This window comes from Zootoca vivipara, chromosome 11, assembly GCF_965207765.1.
Source record: "Zootoca vivipara chromosome 11, rZooViv2.hap1.1, whole genome shotgun sequence".
Lineage (NCBI taxonomy): Eukaryota > Metazoa > Chordata > Lepidosauria > Squamata > Lacertidae > Zootoca > Zootoca vivipara.
The window spans coordinates 55273068-55293941 of record NC_142594.1 but is presented as its reverse complement, the minus strand read 5'-3'; the positions used below and the strand labels follow the sequence as shown (position 1 = coordinate 55293941).

The 20874-nt window shown below is 47.7% G+C and overlaps 1 protein-coding gene across 2 annotated transcripts in view; it reads left to right on the top strand.

Moving 5' to 3' along the window:
* KIF9 (kinesin family member 9) overlaps positions 1-20708 on the top strand; it is a 39794-nt gene extending 19086 nt beyond the window's left edge. For both annotated transcript variants that reach the window (XM_035129696.3, XM_088653708.1), the window contains exons 11-21: positions 256-324; positions 2264-2368; positions 2925-2980; positions 4570-4660; positions 5324-5457; positions 6729-6929; positions 9018-9226; positions 16281-16460; positions 17646-17761; positions 18962-19066; positions 20408-20708. In XM_035129696.3, the coding sequence (XP_034985587.2) occupies positions 256-324; positions 2264-2368; positions 2925-2980; positions 4570-4660; positions 5324-5457; positions 6729-6929; positions 9018-9226; positions 16281-16460; positions 17646-17761; positions 18962-19066; positions 20408-20515 (1374 nt within the window). In that variant the 3' untranslated portion in view covers positions 20516-20708. The remainder of the gene's footprint in view (positions 1-255; positions 325-2263; positions 2369-2924; positions 2981-4569; positions 4661-5323; positions 5458-6728; positions 6930-9017; positions 9227-16280; positions 16461-17645; positions 17762-18961; positions 19067-20407) is intronic.
* Positions 20709-20874: the final 166 nt, after the last annotated feature.

The window sequence follows — 20874 nt, the reverse complement described above, 5'->3', positions numbered from 1 at the left end:
TTCTGCAATAAAAATAGAAGAGATAGAATAAATATAGCAATATAAATCTCTTCTTGCTTCTTGTTGTATATTTTGGAAATTTGAAATAAAGTTTATTTATTTTTTTTAAAAAAATCTCTTCTTGCTGGCTGAGGTAGAGTAGGGGTGATGGCTGCAACCAGGAAGGACTGGAAACTGAAACGCGGCTCTGGATCTTTCTACTTTTCTCTTTCTTTCCCACTTCATTCTCACATTTCATTCTCTTCCTTTGCTTAGCGAATGGTGAAAATTCTGGAAAAAGAAGTCCTTTACCTGAAGGAGGAGCTGGCTATGCACAACAGCTTGGTGAGAAACAGCCTCTGGGGACACAGTTAGGCTTTGAAAATGACCGCCTGTCAAGGAATCTTTAGCTGCGATTCCTGCATTTCCAGGGGATGGACTAGATGATCCTTGGTAGTCCCTCTCCAGCTCTATGACTCTGTGATGGTGGCATCACCCAACCCAGATTGGGCCACCTACCGATAAAGGGATGGTGAGGAAACTTTAATACATAGCGTGGGGTGGGCATCTGGTCCATGCTTCTCTCCGTCCTCCCCTTAAACTGTTCTTAGCCACTTTTCTCCCAGCCCTGGGGAGTGGGGTAGAATTTGATTGGCATTTAAAGGCAAATCTACCAAATCCAAAACAATATACAAAGCAAAGCAGAGCTGTCTTTTGAGATTCAGATTTCTCCAAATTTTGCAGTGCACTTGTCCAGCCATAGAAACAAGCAACACACACATCATAATGGCCAGCCTTTTGCTACAAGGCTGGTTGATATAGTGCAATGACTAAGAGACTGAGCTATGGATCAGGAAGACCCTGGTCCAAATATTGTGTTAGCTGTAACTTCACTGGGTCGGTCATTCTCTCCTGGGTTCTGCCTCACCTGCCACAACTTGATGATATCACTCAGCTATTTAAGGAAGATGCTGTATATCAGGTGAGACCAATTCCTTTTCTGGTCCTACCCAGGGAAGCCAGGGATTGAACCTGCGACCTTCTGTATGCAAACAGTTGCTCCACCTTTCAGCTACAGGTTACCTGTACATTGCTGTTGTAAATTTTGCAGCAAGCTAATGTCTTTGAGATGCTTCGCATGATCTAAAGTGCCATAAATGCTAATAGTATTCCAGCTGTCTTCTCCATAGGTGGTCCTCCCTTTAGGCAAGCAGTTGAAGGTTGTACAGTTCTCTGTTGGGGAGTGGGGAAGCTGGCTGTGGTCCTCACCGCCTAATGACATTCTGGGCAGCACAATTTAAGAAGGATGTTGACCAGCTGGAACGGGTGCAGAGGTGGCCAACCGAAATGATTAAGGGTCTGGAAACCAAGTCTTAGGATGGATGGTTGAGGGAGCTGGGTATGTTTAGCCTGGAAAAGAGCAGACTGAGAGGAGATATAATAGCCATCTTCAAATATCTCAAGGGCTGTGCCATGGAAGATGGAGGAAACCAATGAATTCAAGTTACGAGATGAGAGATTCCAACTCAGCATCAGAAAGGACTTTCTGGCAGTGAGAGCTGTTAGACCAGGGGTAGGCAACCTAAGGCCCATGGGCCACAAGCGGCCCCCGGGGGTCATTTGACCAGCCCACGAGCTGACCCCGAACCGTGCCGCCCGCTCGGCGAGTCCCCACGCGCTGTGCAAATCAGCGCAGCCCAGCATGGGGACTCGCTTCCACGGTGCCGGAAATCGCGTCTGTGCATGCTCAGACACCGGAAATTGTGGCTGTGTGTGTGATCTGGCCCATGGAGGAATCTCTGCTGGAGTGAACCGGCCCAGGCAAGGTAAACCTTGCTGACCCCTGTGTTAGACCAGGCATCCCCAAACTCCGGCCCTCCAGATGTTTTGGACTACAATTCCCATCTTCCCCAACCACTGGTCCTATTAGCTAGGGATCATGGGAGTTGTAGGCCAAAACATCTGGAGGGCCGCAGTTTGGGGATGCCTGTGTTAGACAGTGGAACCAACTGCATTGGGAGGTGGTGGACTCTCCTTCCTTGGAGGTTTTAAAGCAGAGGTTGGATGGCCATCTGTCATGGATGCTTTAGCTGAGATTCCTGCATTGCAGAGGGTTGGACTAGAGGATCTTTGGGGACCTTCCAATTCTATGATTCTATGAAGCACTGGACGGAAAGCAGTTTTTGGCATGGCAAGGAGAGCTTCTAGCATTATGGAGAACAGGGACGGGCCTGCCTCTCTCCTGTGACCTAACTGCTGACCTTCTGTTCTCTTACGTTTGCAGCTCAACCGCCCTCCAGTGTCTTACGAGCCCCTGAATGAAATCCAGGTGGCAGAAATCAGCTCTCAAGTCCGCCGTTACCTCGATGGAACCATAGATGAGTTAGATGTAGGTAGTTGTCATCTTGCAGATCGGGGGGGGGTGTCTTCAGAGATGGGTTGGGCAAATAATAGTTTATTGCTCATTCGGAAGCAGTGAGGCCCAAGGCAGGGCCATACAGATTAAGGGGAGATAAAGACAGTCTGGGTGCTGGATCAGGCCAAAGGTCCCTCATCCAACATCCTATCCTCATAGTGGCCAACCAGGTCCCTCAGCAGGAAGCTAATTTGACCCTCTCATTCATGGGTAGGCAAACTAAGGCCTGGGGGACAGATCTGGCCCAATCACCTTCTAAATCCGACCTATGGACGGTCTGGGAATCAGCGTGTTTTTACATGAGTAAAATGTGTCCTTTTATTTAAAATGCATCTCTGTGGGGCATAGGAATTCGTTCTCTCCCCCCCCCTTCAAATTATAGTCCGGCCCCCCACAAGGTCTGAGGGATAGTGGACCGGCCCCCCTGATGAAAAACTTTGCTGACCCCTGCTCTCATTTTACCATGAAACATGTGAAAACGTTGGCCAGGGCTGCCTGCCTCATTATGTCATTCCCTCTGCTTTGCCAGATTTTGAGCATCAGACAAATCCACGAAATATTCAACCAGTTCAAAATGATTTTGGGGTAAGTACTTTGGCTTGCCTGTGCTTACTTTCCGCTGACGCCTGCACTTAGAAACCCTTCGCTGGCGTTCGCCGTGGCTAATTCCCGCTCACGACGTCCACCTACAATTCCGCTGTCAGGGCTGGAGTCAGATGCAGGTCAGCAAGAAAGAAAGCAAACCTTAGATGCCAGTGAAGTTAACTCTTTTAGCCTCATGGTCTCAGCAACCCTCCCCAGTAGGTCTTGCCTTTATGGAGCAGTTGCCAGAACTGAAGGACCCCTCCTCCACCACCCTTAAGACCACTCCTCTCCTGGACGTTTCCCAAGCAGTCTCAAACTGTGTCTGCACACCTCTGATATCTGTTCTGCCCTCCTCATCCTGCTCTTCTGTACTTCCTTGGAGACTGGGGGTGGGGGAAGCTTGTCACAGCAGGAGGGGAAGACTCCCTGGATTTTTCTGCAGTCTCTTGAACCCCCCCCCCTCTGCTTCAGCCTCGGAGTCTGAACTGCTCCCTGTCACAGGCTCTTCCTGCTCGCTAAACCCTGTTGCCCCTTCAGCTTCCGACACTTCCTCCCAGCAGTCTTCTCCCTCTGACCTTTCCTCGGTGTCCCATGGCCAAACCCCTGGTTCTTGAGTCTCCCTCCTCTAGGTTTTCCCTTGGAGGTTTTCTGGCTGGTGCCTCCCATCGCTTCTCTTCATCCAGCCAGTCCCTGCCAGCCGTTTTCCCGCAGAACATCACATCTGTTTAGTATTTGCTAGGGAAGCCTTTCCCAACCATTGTTTTGCAGTACAGCTCCCACCCTCCCTGACTATTGGACATGCTTGCTGGGGCTGATGGGAGTTGTAGTCTGGAGGGCACCAAGTTGGGGAAGGCTGTGTTAGGGCACACTTCATGGACACACAGAGACAACCTCCATTCATTTTCTAGGATTGGGGTGGGGGACCTCAGGTTTGGGGGCCGTGTTTCTCTCTGGCCATATCTTCTTCCCAGGCTGTACTTGTCATGGCGCTGTCAGGCAAAGCTTGTCCAGAGGGAGGAATTCTTTATTGTCAAAAGTAAACTTGCACATAGCTGCCAAGTCTCCCGTATTCCCCGGGAAACCCCCGTTTTTCCAGCTGTTCCCAGCCAAAAAAATGGATTTTTGTTTTTTCCCGGTTTATTCTGGCACGGCGGCCATTTTGGAACAAGGCAGAGCAGCATCAAAAGTAGCTTCTGAGCATGCTCCGCCCAGTTCCAAAATGGCGTCAGCGCTACTTCCGGTTTGCTACTTCCGGTCCAGTCCCTTAGTTCTCAGGCCGGAACTTGGCAGCTATGCACTTGCAAGTTAGGGGAAAGCATGTCCATCAGTCCTACCTCTCAGCTACTTCTAGGTGTGCGCCCAATGAGGCAGTTGCCGCAACAGAGAGACCCTGGCCTCGACTCATGTATCTCCCCCACCATCACGCTGTGCTCAGGCAGGCAGAGACTACGCCCGCGTGCCACCCTCTTTTTCTCCTCCCACTTCAATCCTCTCCTGGTCCTGGGAGACAGTGGAACAGGGGTAGCGGGTGCAGGAGGAGGCCACGACAGCTCAGCTCAGCGGTGTGAGTGCATGTTTCTCTTTTTCAGCCAGCAAGAGCAGGAAGTGGAAGCCAGGCTGCGGAGTAAATACACACTGATAGACAAAAATGACTACGCAACCCTGACTGCAGTTCAAAAGGTTGGTGTTTGTGCACTAGCACACGTGTGTGTGAGAGGGGGGGAGGGGGGAGGGAGACGGAGATCATTGGGCTGGAACCCAGAGCCAGGTTCAGCCTTTGCGTTTTAATTCTTTTATATTTGGTTCCACTTCAAGGCCCACCCCGGAAAACGTATGACCCCCTACAATGAGAGGCATTGTAGCCCAGCAACATTTTGCAGACCACACATTCCCCATCCACATTCTAGATGGCTCTGTTTGTCCACATCAGAAAAACATGGTTCTCTAAAGCTCAGTGTGTTTGGCTTCCCAGCCAGTTCCCACTCCTAGCCCCTGAATCCGATTCGATTGAAGAATCCTGGTATCCTAAAAACAGATATGCTTCTGAATGCCAGTTGCTGGAAACGGCAGGAGGAGACAGTGGGTTTTTGTGCTCGGATCCTGCTTGCGGATCTTCTCCCATAATCAGCATCTGGTTGGCCACTGTGAGAACAGGGTGCTGGACTAGATGGGCTATCCAGGAGACTCTTCTCACGTTCTGACGTCTTCAGAGTTTGGCTTGTGTGTGTGTGTGTGTGTGTTGCTGTGGAGGTGGCACATTTCCCCACGAGTGGAATCCCAGCTGCAGAATCCAGGGGCAGAGATCTGAAACCGCTTAGCAGCCCCTCCGATCACTGTTGTCAGGCAGGGCTGGTTGATGCCGAGGGCCACCTGGTTGGGGAAGTTGACGGGCAAGGATTTGGCATCGGAGTCGCTCCTTTCTCATCCAAGCCCGGCGGGAAGAAAGCGAAAGCAAAGAGAGGCAAGGAGCAAGTCAGGTTGGTTCCCTCTTGTTCCCACAGTCGCGCGTCTTCAGGTAGGATTTCTTATGCTCCCGTGGGTGGGCCGTGGCAAATGTGGACCCCTGAGCATTGCCTCTTTGCCTGCTGTAGTTGCAGGGGGGGGGAGGGGGTCCAGCAGGGATTCTCTGTGCCCCCTCACTGCAGATTAAACGCAGCACTGCGCAAAATAAGGGGAAAGGAGGTGGGCACAGAGAAAGGGAGACTCACGAGAGAGAGAACATGCATCTTTCTGATCCCCGAATCAGGAGAGGCAGCAGAACAGGACAGGTCTTGAACAGAGCAGGTGCCCTGGGCTGGTTGGACGGGGAGGAATGGTGGGAGGAACCAGCTGGGGGACCCCCTAAGGGAAGAAAGCTCAGAGCCCAGGGAGTGGTGGTGGGGGAGGTGTTGGAAGCTGTAGAGCAGGCACCCCCAAACTTTGGCCCTCCAGATGTTTTGGACTACAATTCCCATCTTCCCTGACTACTGGTCCTGTTAACTAGGGATCATGGGAGTTGTAGGCCAAAACATCTGGAGGGCCGCAGTTTGGGGATGCCTGCTGTAGAGGTAAGAGGGCTTAGGGAGCTGGGGGAATGTGGCAGAGGGGAGTCCAGAAGCAGAAACAGGAGGGTGGGATGAGGGAGGCCGAGAGGCCGAGTTGAATCAGGCTGGTGAAGAAGCATGGGGGTCTCCCAGAACCCAGAGAGGCATGAAGTGGGAGGAGCAAAGGCGGACATGCCAGCGTGGTCTAGGGTTGCTTGGGAAATATCCTGGAAAGGAGGAGACTTGGGCAGCTGTGGGAAGGTGGGGACCTTCAGTCTCCACAACTGCCTCATAGGGGCAAGACCTTCTCTGCTCATTAGGCCTGACTCTCCTGAGCAGATCCTGTTTCTTTATTGCTGGCTCGCTCCTGGTGGCGGAGCATGCATTGCAGGGGGTTGGATTAGATTATCCTTTGGGTCCTTTTCAACTCTACAATTCTATGGTCCTGGGTCTGAGAACTGTATATATTATGCCCCCTTTCAGAGGCACCAAAGGCTCCCAGAGCGCTGGAAAGCTCTTGCAGGACTCTGATCTCTTCATCACCAGTCTTCCCCCTTGGCCAGCTTGGGGTGGTGGTCCTCAAAGTCGCACCCTCAAGTGCCCCAAACTAGAGCTGAACACCTCCCAGTTTCGCTGAGGGTCAGGCTACGACCTGCGCACCTCAGTGGAGCTCAAGCTCAGCCCCGGATCCGGCCATAAAACGTTGCCCTCTGCTTCTTTCCCAGTCCCACTCAGAAGAAGGAAGGCCTGGCGAGTCCTCTTTCTGGGAAGGACCTGGAGAGCCTTTCCCCGTCCCGCAGCCAGGTAGGGCCAGTCGCCAAGGACCCGGAGGCAAGGGAGGGCTTGATCCGCGAGCAGGACGCCGTCAGCTTCGAGACCCATCGCTCTGACTCTGCGCCAAGAGAGGAGCCCAGCACGAGGCCCAGGTTGGTTCTTTACCTCCTAGGGAGGACGTGAGCCCTGTCTGTAGCCGACTAGGGTGCTGTTCCGAAAACTGATGGTGGGGATAACTTGTTCTCTGCGCATGCACACACGCACACACACCATTTTTTATAGCTCAAATTCACTCAAAGCCAGATCAAGGGAAGTAATAGCACCACTCTAGTCTGCCTTGGTCAGACCCCACCTGCAGTCCTGTGTCCAGTACTGGGCACTTCAGTTTCAGAAATTTCTTGGCACCACAGTTTAAGGATATCGACAAGGTGGAACCATAGCTGCCAAGTCTCCCGTTTTCCCCGGGAAACCCCCATTTTTACTTACCTTTTCCCGGTGGTCCCCCGTATCACTTCATCTCCTGTTTTTCTCCATTATTTTCTCCTGCCGACGGCCATTTTTTTACTGATTTGCCCCTCTATGGGCACAAAAAAATGGCCGCCGCCGGCTTCAAAAGTCACATCTATGCATGACCGGAAGTGCGTAGGTGCGACTTCCGGTGTCGGCAGCGGCCATTTTGGTGCCCATAGATGGGCGGGGCGACATCGGAAGTTGCGTCGACGCACTTCTGGTCATGCGTAGAAGCTACTTTAGAAGCCGGCGGTGGCCATTTTGGGTGCCCATAGAAGGGCAAAGCGTCACCGGAAGCTACGTTGATGCAACTTCCGGTGTCACACGGCTGCCGGTCCCGGATTCTGCAGTCCGGGACTTGGAAGGTAAGGGTGGAACATGTACAGAGGAGGATGACCAAGATGATCAGGTGTCTGGAAACCAAGCCTTATGAGGAACTGTTGAAGGAGCTGGGTATTTTTAGCCTGGAAAAGAGGACACAGGAGAGCCATCTTCGAATATCTTAAGGCAGTGATGGCCAAACTTTGCCCTCCAGCTGTTTTGGGACTACAATTCCCATCATCCCTGACCACTGGTCCTGTTAGCCAGGGATGATGGGAGTTGTAGTCCCAAAACAGCTGGAGGGCAAAGTTTGGCCATCCCTTTCTTAAGGGATGTCACACTGAAGGTGGCACAAGCTTGGTTTCTCCTGCTCCGGAGGATAGGACTCAAAGCAATGGCTTCAAGTTCCAAGGAAGAAGTTTCCGACTCAACACCAGCAAGAACTTTCTCACAGTAGGGGCAGTTCAATGGTGGGACCGACATTCTCAGGAGGTTGTGGACTCTCCTTCATTGGAGGTTTTTAAGCAGAGGTTGGATGGCCATCTGTCGTGGATGCTTTAGCTGGTTCCTGCAATTTAGGGGGTTGGACAAAAGGACTCTGGTCTCCCTTCCAACTCTAGATCAAGGGAAGTAATAGTACCAGTGTATTCTGCTCTGGTCAGACCTCACCTGGAGTACTGTGTCCAGTTCTGGGCACCACAGTTCAAGAAGGATACTGACAAGCTGGAACGTGTCCAGAAGAGGGCAACCAAAATGGCCAAAGGCCTGGAAACGATGCCTTATGAGGAACGGCTTAGGGAGCTGGGTATGTTTAGCCTGGAGAAGAGAAGGTTAAGGGGTGATATGATAGCCATGTTCAAATATATAAAAGGATGTCATATGGAGGAGGGAGAAAGGTTGTTTTCTGCTGCTCCAGAGAAGCGGACACGGGGCAATGGATTCAAACTACAAGAAAGAAGATTCCACCTTAACATTAGGAAGAACTTCCTGACAGTAAGAGCTGTTCGGCAGTGGAATTTGCTACCAAGGAGTGTGGTGGAGTCTCCTTCTTTGGAGGTCTTTAAGCAGAGGCTTGACAGGCATATGTCAAGAATGCTTTGATGGTGTTTCCTGCTCGGCAGGGGGTTGGACTGGATGGCCCTTGTGGTCTCTTCCAACTCTACGATTCTATGATTCTGACTCAGGCAGACTCTTACGCGGCTTATCGCCCGTCTCCAAGCTCAACCGTTTCCCTCCTGTGTCCTGAAGGGTTTATTTTCCTCCTGGCTCTGTAGGGAAATTCATGACTCCCCACAGAATGTCCCAAATGGTCAACACACACAAACATACACACATACCACCTCTGGCTTGGAAAGGCTGGGTTTTTTATTTTGTTTTTTTTTAATTGTCCTTCTCTTCTTTGGAAACAGTTCCCCACCTGCAAAGACAGCAGCCTTTGAGGACTTCAAGAACGAGCGCGGCAGCGAAATCAACCGGATATTCAAGGAGAACAAAGCCATCCTGAATGACCGCAAGAGCAAAATGAACGAGGTCGCCCAGAGAATCAACATGCTCAAAATGGAGATGGACAACATCATGCAGGCCCTGGACGCCCAGAAATCTGAACGCGATCAGCAGGGTGAGCAGGGCCTGGGCTGCCTCATAGAATCTTAAGAGTTGGAAGGGACCCAAGGGTCATCTAGTCCAACCCCCCGCAATGCGTCATTTGAGAGCGGGAGAGAATCCTGTTAAAGGTGGGGTGGGGAAGAGATGCTGCGCCATGCCTGCCAACTAGGGAAGGGGGGGAATTCGATTTGGTTCGCGTTTAAAGGAGAACCTACCTAAGTCACGCTTTCAGAAGCAGCTCGAGAACCGAAATTCTCCAAAATTCATTTCTCCAAATTCTGCAATGTTGTCCTCCCACCAAGATACAAATTCAGGGGGAAACGACATACTAAGATGTATTACATTAAGGGCAATTGCTTGAAGAAATGTGTTTGTTTGTCAAAGCTGCATACCACGATGTGTTCATTAGGAAAAATCACCCCTAACAAAGTGAATTTTTACGTAGATTTTTTTTAAAAAATCACAAGTTGTTGCGGAAATGCGGAGATGAGAGACTCATTTCCAAGCATGTAATTGAGCTTCAGGTGCCCTTGAACCTCCTCCTTCTCCCCGCCTTGGTGTGGCTGATAAAAATGCAGCTTTACATGCCTCTGGTCTTCGCCACCTTCCTGTATCTTTTGTTTAGTGTTCAGAATTCATTCCGAGGTGCATTTTTCAGCCCTCCTTTCTCTCTAGCTGAGCACATCTGGGAACGGCCTTTTCACATTTTAGTCTTTTCCCTCTGTGTGGAAGCATTTTGCTGGTCACTCTGACCGGAGTCCTCCTCCTTTTATGTATGTTTAGCCTGGAGAAGAGAAGGTTAAGGGGTGATATGATAGCCATGTTCAAATATATAAAAGGATGCCATATAGAGGAGGGAGAAAGATTGTTTTCTGCTGCTCCAGAGAAGCGGACACGGAGCAATGGATTCAAACTGCAAGAAAGAAGATTCCACCTAAACATTAGGAAGAACTTCCTGACAGTAAGAGCTGTTCGGCAGTGGAATTTGCTGCCAAGGAGTGTGGTGGAGTCTCCTTCTTTGGAAGTCTTTAAGCAGAGGCTTGACAGGCATATGTCAAGAATGCTTTGATGGTGTTTCCTGCTTGGCAGGGGGTTGGACTGGATGGCCCTTGTGGTCTCTTCCAACTCTGATTCTCTGATTCCTTTTCATTCTCTATTTCCTTCTCCATCTCCTAGCTCTGGAGAAAGGTAAGGCAGAATGATCGGTCCATTTCCCTGATGGAACACAATATTTGGAATGAGTTTACACAGAATATATGAGGTTATTGACAATCATGTGTGTGTTACGATAATAAGAACAGGAAGCCGTAGTTTTGATGCCCAAATTGTTACATAGTGAGACATCTGTGTATTTTAATATGTGGTAATGTAACAGTATTTCCCCCCCCCCCCATTCTCACTTGCTTACTTTCTTTTTTCTCACTCTTATCTTTGTATAAATGAAATTATTCAAATAAAATGTTAATCGAAAAGAAAAATCATCTGTTTTTACCACCCATATCCTCTAGAGCAGGCGAGTGGGTGGTGAGGGGAGAGACCACTGGTGAAGCTTATACTGGTTTCCAGTTTCACCAGCATTGGTGAAACTGGCAGGGCTTCTGTCTCCCTCTCTCTACTCTTTGCATCCAGTGACAGGGGGTGTTTTGAGGGGAGGGGGAGGGGTGGAAGGAAACCCAGACAAAAAAATGGAACCTTTTGACTGCTGAACCCCTCGGGTTACCTTAGTGGCAGGAGGGGACTTGGAGGGGGGCAGCATGAAGAAGGAGGAGGATTAAGTCAATATGATAAGAATAAGATTTTGAATTAGAAAAGAAAACCCGCCATAATTAATTGAAGAAGTTAGGAAATCCAGGAGGAAGAGAACCGGGGAAGCCACAAGCAAACTGTTAAGAGAATAAGACTTATAATTTATATTTTTTCTTTTTTCTTTTTTCCTGTTTTTTCTTTTTTTTCCCTATCTGTTGTTTTGTTGTTAACTAAAGTGTTTATTGGAGAATTAGCTGGGGGACAAACCAAACCTCAGAGATCCTCCGCCCCTGTCCTCTCAGTGGCAGGGGGGGGGATGAGGGGGGAGGAGGGAGGGGGGAGGTCAAACCCAGCTTAAAATGGACCCCTTTGTTTCCCAATGCCCATGGGTATCACTGGTGGCAGAAGTGGTCTTGTGGGTGGAGGGCAAATGAAGGGACTGAGCTTATTTTGTATGTTTTGTATGTTTTGTTTCTATAAAAATCAATAAATATTATTATAAAAAAAAGAAAAGAAAAAGAAACTGGCAGGGCTTTCCCCAGACTCCTCGCTTTTATTGAAGAGCAGGTGGAGGACAGTAAAAAAAAAGGAGTCGGCACAGGCAGAACGCAGGACATCGTATATGCTGCCTGACTGCCACCAACCACATCATGCTGGGATTGTACTCAAGTCATTGTTGGGCAGCCTCTCGGGTAGGCGCATGCCCCCCCCCCCAGCACAAAAGGCTTGCTGTGACATTTTCCACTTCAAAAGCATTAGCTCGGGAGATGTACTGATGTGCATTAACTAAACCCAGGTATTTCCATAGAATCATAGAATCATAGAATCATAGAGTTGGAAGAGACCACAAGGGCCATCCAGTCCAACCCCCTGCCAAGCAGGAAACACCATCAAAGCATTCCTGACAGATGGCTGTCAAGCCTCTGCTTAAAGACCTCCAAAGAAGGAGACTCCACCACACTCCTTGGCAGCAAATTCCACTGCCGAACAGCTCTTACTGTCAGGAAGTTCTTCCTAATGTTTAGGTGGAATTTTCTTTCTTGTAGTTTGAATCCGTTGCTCCGTGTCCGCTTCTCTGGAGCAGCAGAAAACAACCTTTCTCCCTCCTCTATATGACATCCTTTTATATATTTGAACATGGTTATCATATCACCCCTTAACCTTCTCTTCTCCAGGCTAAACATACCCAGCTCCCTAAGCCGTTCCTCATAAGGCATCGTTTCCAGGCCTTTGACCATTTTGGTTGCCCTCTTCTGGACACGTTCCAGCTTATCAGTATCCTTCTTGAACTGTGGTGCCCAGAACTGGACACAGTACTCCAGGTGAGGTCTGACCAGAGCAGAATACAGTGGTACTATTACTTCCCTTGATCTAGATGCTATACTCCTATTGATGCAGCCCAGAATTGCATTGGCTTTTTTAGCTGCTGCATCACACTGCTGACTCATGTCAAGTTTGTGGTCTACCAAGACTCCTAAATCCTTTTCACATGTACTGCTCTCAAGCCAGGTGTCTCCCATCCTGTATTTGTGCCTTTCATTTTTTTTGCCCAAGTGTAGTACTTTACATTTCTCCTTGTTAAAATTCATCTTGTTTGCTTTGGCCCAGTTGTCTAATCTGTTAAGGTCATTCTGAAGTGTGATCCTGTCCTCTGGGGTGTTAGCCACCCCTCCCAATTTGGTGTCATCTGCAAACTTGCTCAGGATGCCCTCAAGCCCATCATCCAAGTCATTGATAAAGATGTTGAACAAGACTGGGCCCAAGACAGAACCCTGTGGCACCCCACTAGTCACTACTCTCCAGGATGAGGAGGAGCCATTGATGAGCACCCTTTGGGTTCGGTCAGTAAGCCAGTTACAAATCCACTGAATGGTAGCATTGTCTAGCCCACATTTTACCAGCTTCTTTACAAGAATATCATGGGGCACCTTGTCAAAGGCCTTGCTGAAATCAAGATAGGCTACATCCACAGCGTTCCCTTCATCTACCAGGCTTGTAATTCTGTCAAAAAATGAGATCAGATTAGTTTGACATGACTTATTTTTCAGGAACCCATGCTGACTTTTAGTGATCACAGAGTTTCTTTCTAGGTGCTCACAGACTGTTTGCTTAATGATCTGCTCTAGAATCTTTCCTGGTATTGATGTCAGGCTGACTGGGCGGTAATTGTTTGGGTCCTCTCTTTTCCCCTTTTTGAAAATAGGGACAACATTTGCCCTCCTCCAGTCTGCTGGAACTTCGCCTGTTCTCCAGGAATTTTCAAAGATTATTGCCAGTGGTTCTGAAATCACCTCTGCCAGTTCTTTTAATACTCTTGGATGTAGTTCATCTGGCCCTGGAGACTTGAATACATCTAAACTAGCCAAGTATTCTTGTACTACCTCCTTACTTATTCTGGGCTGTGTTTCCCCTGCTGAATCATCTGCTCCATATTCTTCAGGTCGGGCGTTGTTTTCTTTCTTGGAGAAGACTGAGGCAAAGAAGGCATTGAGGAGTTCTGCCCTTTCTCTGTCCCCTGTTTGCATTTCACCATCTTCTCCTCTGAGTGACCCCACTGTTTCCTTGTTTTTCCTTTTGCTACGGACATACCCATAAAAGCCCTTTTTGTTGCTTTTAACCTCTCTGGCGAGCCTGAGTTCATTCTGTGCTTTAGCTTTTCTGACTTTGTCTCTACACGTGCTGGCTATATGTTTGAATTCCTCTCTGGAGATTTCCCCCCTTTTCCATTTTTTGTACATATCCCTTTTAAATCTTAACTCAGTCAAAAGTTCTTTAGATAGCCAGCCTGGCTTCTTTAGGCACCTTCCATGTTTCCGTCTCATTGGTATTGCCTGAAGTTGTGCTTTTAATATCTCCCTTTTAACAAACTCCCAACCATCATGAACTCCCTTCCCTTTTAGTATTACTGTCCATGGGATTTCACCCAGCGTTTCCCTAAGTTTTCTGAAGTCGGCTTTCTTAAAGTCTAGAATTTGGACCTTAGTATGCTTGGTTGCTCCTTTCCGCTGGATAATAAACTCCAGAAGAGCATGGTCACTCCCACCTAATGATCCTGCCACTTCTACCCCACTAACCAAGTCATCACTATTGGTTAGGACCAGATCTAAAATGGCTGATCCTCTTGTTGCTTCTCCCACTTTCTGGACAATGAAGTTGTCTGCAAGGCCAGTGAGGAATCTGTTCGACCTTATGCTCTTGGCTGAGTTTGACATCCAACAAATATCAGGATAGTTGAAACCCCCCCATTACTACTATCTCACTTCCTTTGGAATGCTTGGCCATCTGTTCCAGGAAGGCATCATCTGTGTCCTCAGTTTGGCTTGGGGATCTATAGTAAACTCCCACAATGAGATCACTGTTGTTTTTCTCTCCCTTAATTTTGACCCAGATACTCTCAATTTGGCTTTGAAGTTTTAAATCCTGGATCTCTTCACAGGTATACATATCCCTAACATATAAAGCTACTCCTCCTCCTTTCCTGTTTGGTCTATTTCTCTTAAATAGATTGTATCCCTCTATTACTACATTCCAGTCATGAGACTCATCCCACCAGGTTTCAGTGATGCCTATTATGTCATATTTAGTTTGCTGTACCAAGAGCTCAAGTTCATCTTGTTTATTTCCCATGCTCTGTGCATTAGTATACAGACATTGAAGACCGTTGATCATTCCCCCATGTCTCTTATTTAAGGATATTTTCGTCCCACCACTAGGTCTGCATGCTGCTTGCTCCATTTGGTCCTTGACATTTGGATGATTATCTTCAGCATTTGATAGACTCCTACCTTCAGGACCACTGTCTCCCTCCCCCACATAAGTCAGTTTAAAGCCCTCCTGATGAGGTTTTTGAGTTTTGTGGCAAAAACATTCCTCCCAACTTTTGTGAGGTGCAGTCCATCACTTGCCAGAAGTCCATCTTCAAGAAACTGCAGACCGTGATCTAGGAATCCAAACCGTTCCTGTTTGCACCATTTGCGAAGCCAGTTGTTCACTTCCCCTATTTTTCCCTCTCTCCCTGGGCCATGTCGTTCAACTGGGAGGACAGAAGAGATGACAATTTGTGCATCTAATTGCTTCAACTTCCTGCCCAGAGCCTCATAATCATTTTTGATCTTCTGTAAGCTATGGCTTGCAGTGTCATTGGTTCCCACATGCACCAAAAGGAAGGGGTATTTGTCGGTGGGTTTTATGATTCCTTGCAGCCGTTCTGTTACATCTTTGATCTTGGCCCCAGGTAGACAGCACACCTCTCGAGACATCTTGTCAGGCCCACAGATCACTGCTTCTGTACCCCTCAGTAGGGAATCCCCAATCACCACTACACGCCTCTTCATAGGCTTGGTTGGGATTCTTCTATGTGCTGTCCCTTCCAAGGTTACCTGCATATTTCCAGAGGACTGACTTGGTTGCTCGTCTTCATATTCCTCATCAACTGTGATGAGGGAGAGATCCTCAGGTGGAGTCTGTTCCTCGTCTTCCATGAGCACTTCAAAACGGTTGTGTAATTCTAAGCACTCAGAGCGATCCCTGGGCCTTCTACTTCTATGAGTCACGTTCCTCCATACATCTGGCTGCTGTGTTGGGGAACTGACCTCCTCCTCAGGGAGATCCCCTGTCTCCTCCTTGGTGCAGACAGTGTGCTCTGCTGCATCCAAGAAAAGCTCCAGCTCTTTAATTCTCTGGAGCGTAGATACACGCCCCTGAAGCTGCTGCACCTTCTCTTCCAGAAGGGCAACCTTGTTTTCTAGTAGGGCAACCAACTTGCAATTGTTGCAGGTGTAGCTACCCACATCCTTTGGCAAGAAAACAAACATTGCACAGGAATTGCAGGTGACAATGGTTGTTCCCTCCACCTCCATCTTGAAAACCTTGAGGTCAAGGGGGAAAGAGGAAGAGGCCTAGGTCCCCCCTAACAAACGTATGAGACTTGCCGCCCTAGGTCAAAAAGATGGGTCAAACTGCGCGCGCCGCTAGGCGCGCGCCGCTGCACTCCAGGCTCTGACTAGCTCCGCCCACAGCTAATCACCTGAACTTCCTGACTCACACTTCTAGGTGAAAGGTCACAGCCAGAAACAAACAAGGTCACAGCCAGAAACAAACACCCACACAAGCCTGGACAGTCACCCAAATCCAAGAGGCAGCAGCCCTTCTGCTCCTTCCTCAGTCGCTGCACTCCATTCCAGACGATTGCTAAATTGCTTGAAAGCTCACAGGTGATTTCAACACGAGGTGCTCCTCTGTACGCCCCGATATGGACGGCATCATGGTTTTGAGGTGCACTCCCAACACGTAAAACTTTGTTCTGTTCTCGGACCCTCCAGGAGAATACCAGACCGAGGACGGACAAATCATTATTGACGAAGAGGAGTTCACGCTGATTATGAAGATGAAGGATCTGAAGAAACAGTACCGGGTGGATTACGACGAGCTGCGGAACCTCCGGTCGGAAGTCCAGTATTGCCAGCACCTGGTGGACCAGTGCCGCAACAGGCTGGTCTCAGGTACGGCCGGTGGGCAAAGGGCCTCCCTCCAAGCCTGGCATGTGCTGAGCATTGTGCTAAGCCTTAGCACAGGGCCTGCAATGGTCTTGTTGAGCAGAAGTACAGGAAATCCATATGGCAAGGCATTGTTGGTCTCAAAGCAGACATCCTCAGGTCTGGGGGAATAGGTGAAAGGTTCCAGATTCTTGAAAGAAATTATGATAGCAACAGACTGAAATTAGAATCACAGTGCCCTTAGTACGCACAGGTCCCACTTACTGAACACAATGCATTCCCAATAAATCATTTTGTTAGGAGTGTTTTTGCACAAGTCCACAATTTCCATTATTTCCTACGGGGACATTTCTAATGCAGAATTTGTCCGCTCTCCTTCCCCCCCCCCATGGTTTCTTCCTGAAATCATTGCAGCCTATCAGTAAGAGAGACAAAAATTAAAAACTGATTTGCCTGACCTCCCCTCCCTCATTTGTCAGATTTTTCTGCTCTTTGATTAATCTGATCTTGTTCTCGCTTTCTGCCTGAAAGCAGCTGCCACTGACCCGCAAAGCACACACAAAAAAAGGAAGTCGACTGTTTAGATAAGTGAATCTGCAGAGCGTAGTGAGGTTTGGGCATAATTATTTACAGGTGAAAGTCGGAAAATTAGAGTATCGTTGAAAAGTGCATTTATTTCAGTAATGCGACTTATTATTATTTATTTTTCTTTTAATTTTTTTTACAAATGCTTTCTTTTGGAAATTCCACAGTAATAAAACAAATAGTTACAATAATACAAAAATAAACATTGCTATTACATTTCATTAATTACATTCCATTTATAATTGACCCGCCTAACGACAAATAATTACAATTACAACAAATAAAGGCTTGACATACCCTTGCTTTGCATGTCATGCATCTATCTCGAATATCGGTTTCACCTTTTAAGTTGCGTTACTGAAATAAATGCACTTTTCAACGATATTCTAATTTTCCGAGTTTCACCTGTAAGTGCATATAAGTGAATTTTCAGATAGTAAGCATGCGGATGGTGTGGCCTGCGTGTTTTGGCGGATGGTTACAGACAGGCAAAATGGACTTGGTTGTTCAAATGCAATTTGAAAAATACACGAAGTAAAGAAAAACAAAATACATGCAATATATATGATATAGGAGATAACTGACCATATGTCCACCTCCTTTCAGAATTCGAAATCTGGTACAATGAGTCCTTCCTCATCCCGGAGGAGGTCCAGGAAGCCTTGAGGCCTGGGGGAGCCATAAGGCTTGGCATGATCCCAATTAACAGAGTCCTAACTCTGGTAAGTAAAGCTGAGACACACCCCTTGGCCTTCCTCGCCCTGTTTCACTGACCAGCTGCTAAGCGCTAATCAGCTGCTGGCACCCAAGAGCTGATCCACGCCGGCAACTGCAAAGTTGTTGCAGCCCCAGAAAAACCCCAATATCTCTTGCAATAATCCCTGTGCCCTTCAGAGGAGGGGGAGAAAAGGGATGATTGTGTGTGTGTGTGTGTGTGTGTGTGTGTGTGTGTCACATGATGCAGAGTGTAAGATTCATTGAAGGGAGGATGACCTTTCCTATCTTCTGAAGGACACACCATGATTTATAAGAGGGGAAAGGGAGCCTTTCCCGATTCCTCCCTCCACAGCACACTGCTTGGTGTTGCAACTCAGGGCTCCCTACATCTCTTTGACCATGCCTTCTCTTCCTCTAGAGTTAGAGAGATATTTGGCGCATGCATCAGCCAGGTAGACCATCTTTCCTTCCCACTTCTCCCCTGGTGGGGCAGGGCACCATTTTGTGGGTGCCAAAATGTCTTGGGCCGGGCCAGCCCTGCTTGCCATCATCCTGTAGGTCAGATTTGCTCCGTACATTGATGAAGCCCCACTATTTCATTCTTTTTTTATATAAATATTTTTATTGATTTTACATTTTTTTTTTTACAAAAAATACATAAAAGAGCAAAAAAATACAAAGAAAAGGAAGAAGAAAAAGTGTTTCTTTAACAATCATCCAACTCACAAATTTATTACACTGTCGACTTCCTCCTCCCCCCCCTCCACGTTTCTAGTTAAATCTATAATCGCACTCTCTACTTCTTAACCCAATTCTTCTTCTATTACACTTATCTATAAACTTTTTTTTCCTTGTTCCTTCTTAAACACTCATTCCCGGTATAAATCTAGAAATCTTAATAACTATATTCCTTTTAAACTTATTCCCACTTAACAATATCTAAATGCTTCGTCAGCCTCTTTATATACATCCATTTCCCTTATTACCTATTTTTAGTCTCATAATTCTTTTCCAAATAAATTTTAAATTTCTTCCATTCTTCTTCCACTGTCTCGCTTCCCTGTTCTCGGATTCTCCCAGTCAGTTCAGACAGTTCCATATATTCTATCAGCTTCATCTGCCAGTCATCCACGGTCAGTAGATCTTCAGATTCCCACTATTTCATTCTTGGCTTTTGCATTCCTCTCTCCTCCTCCTCCTCCCAGGATGAAGACGAACAGGAGAGGTTTGAGCGGATGCAGCAGGAAGTCCTGCCGTTCTGCCCGGATTCTGTCTCCTTCTACAATGCCAAAGCAAAGGTGGACCGGAAGGTAAAACTGTGAACCTCTAGTTTCCATTGGTTCTATATCAGATGCTGAAGGGAATCAGGAGACGGCCATTATCTTTTTAGCTCCTCTGAGTTTCCCAGAGGCATCTAGCTGGGGCTAATATTTTACAACAGATGGACCCTTGGTCTGATCCAGCCAGGCAGGTCTTGTATTATTTGCTTTCCAGGGAAGTAGAGATTCTAGGTTTCCCTTGGGGGCATCTGGGGCAACACAGCAGAGCAGGGCGGGAATTCTGACCGCTGTGAGACTGAATGGATCTTTGGCCTGATCCAGCAGCCAGCCTCTTATCACTGTCCCGTTAATGCCCTGTAACAGATCAAAGTTGGTGCCTGTGTTGAACTTACAGAAGTGAAATAAACAAAACGATGTTTCTTCCTGAGCAGGAATATAAAGGCATTTAAAGGTTTCATATTTTGCAGAAACTTTTGCCACACAAATAAGAGCAACCAGTGTGTAAAAAAGTGGGACGGGTTCTTGGATGTTCATCTTCCGTTTTGGTCTCATCCAATTGTGCAGACGAAAGCTTACCAGTTGCTGCTGGTTAGAATCCAGAGGGTGGGATGTTGCTGCTGCTGGCTCTTAGCTTGCAAAACTGAGTTCTGTCCCAGTAATTCCAGAAGAATGTTAACACGGTGCAGGCCTCTCCCCTCATTCACCTGAAACGTGGCCCGCCGAAAGTGGCAAGCGCTTTGCTAGAATAGTAAGCAGACAAACCAGAGTCTGCTGCCGCTCCTAGAAATGATTATTGGACAACGGAACCTGCAATAATTCTGTCATATGCAACACGGCAGCTTGATTGGCAGCCTTTTGCCTGCAGAAATAGGCCAGGCTGAGACCGAAAACAGACGCAGAGGAGCTCGCTCTGCACTTCAGCACACTATAAATACTCACTTGGTCTCATGGAAGAGGTCTGCAAAAAGTTCGTGCTTGTTTGAACTATTGGTTTGACCTAATGCTGAATCTATTTTTACAACTTACGTCAAGGTTGGGGTGGGGAAAGTTTGAGTATTAAAAGGGACGGGAAGAAAAGGCCTAGGAGGAACGGAGCAGAGTGGGAATTTTGATCACTGAGCACCCCATCCAAAATTACCGTAAGCCTCCCAAGCCTTGACAAGAAACCTTCTATAACCCCACATGGGCTGGAGGCTTAAATAGATTTTGTTTTAACCGAAAGCCAAGATTATTAGGGCTCTGAAAAGCCACCTCTGGGTGGCAAGATCTCGCATCCCTCTTATTTCAATGCATTTTTTCTGGAAGAGTGCTTGCAGCCCCCCCCCCAAGAATGCTAGGAATAACAGCCCCGTCTCTTTCTCTGTTTGAAAGCACAAATACGCTGGAGCCATGTCTACCCTTGAGCAAATGAGGAAGAAGCCCGGATCCGTCCAAGCTGCGGTGAAGAACAAGCCCCCCTCCGTCCTCAGCATCGTGTAGCAGAGCCAGAACGCGCAGGGTCTTATTTCTTACAGGTGGAACTAAAGAAACAGACCTCAGAGCGCGTCAAAATATGTTTTGTTTTCAGATAGTATAACAAACGTCTAGGGAATCTACATTGTTAATAACACTTGTACATTTCACCAAATGGTATTCACAGAGATTGGTAATAAATTAGTGAGAGAAAACGTAACCTAGTGTCAGAAGAAGACCCTGAGTTCTGCTGAGGGAGATGTACAAGTGAAGATTTGTTGGTGGGAGGAAAGGCTCTCTCACCGATTCTCTCCCTGCAAAAGCAAAACAGGACTGTAAGGCTTACTCGATTAATTTGGATGTTCTCATAAGATATTGCAACGAAC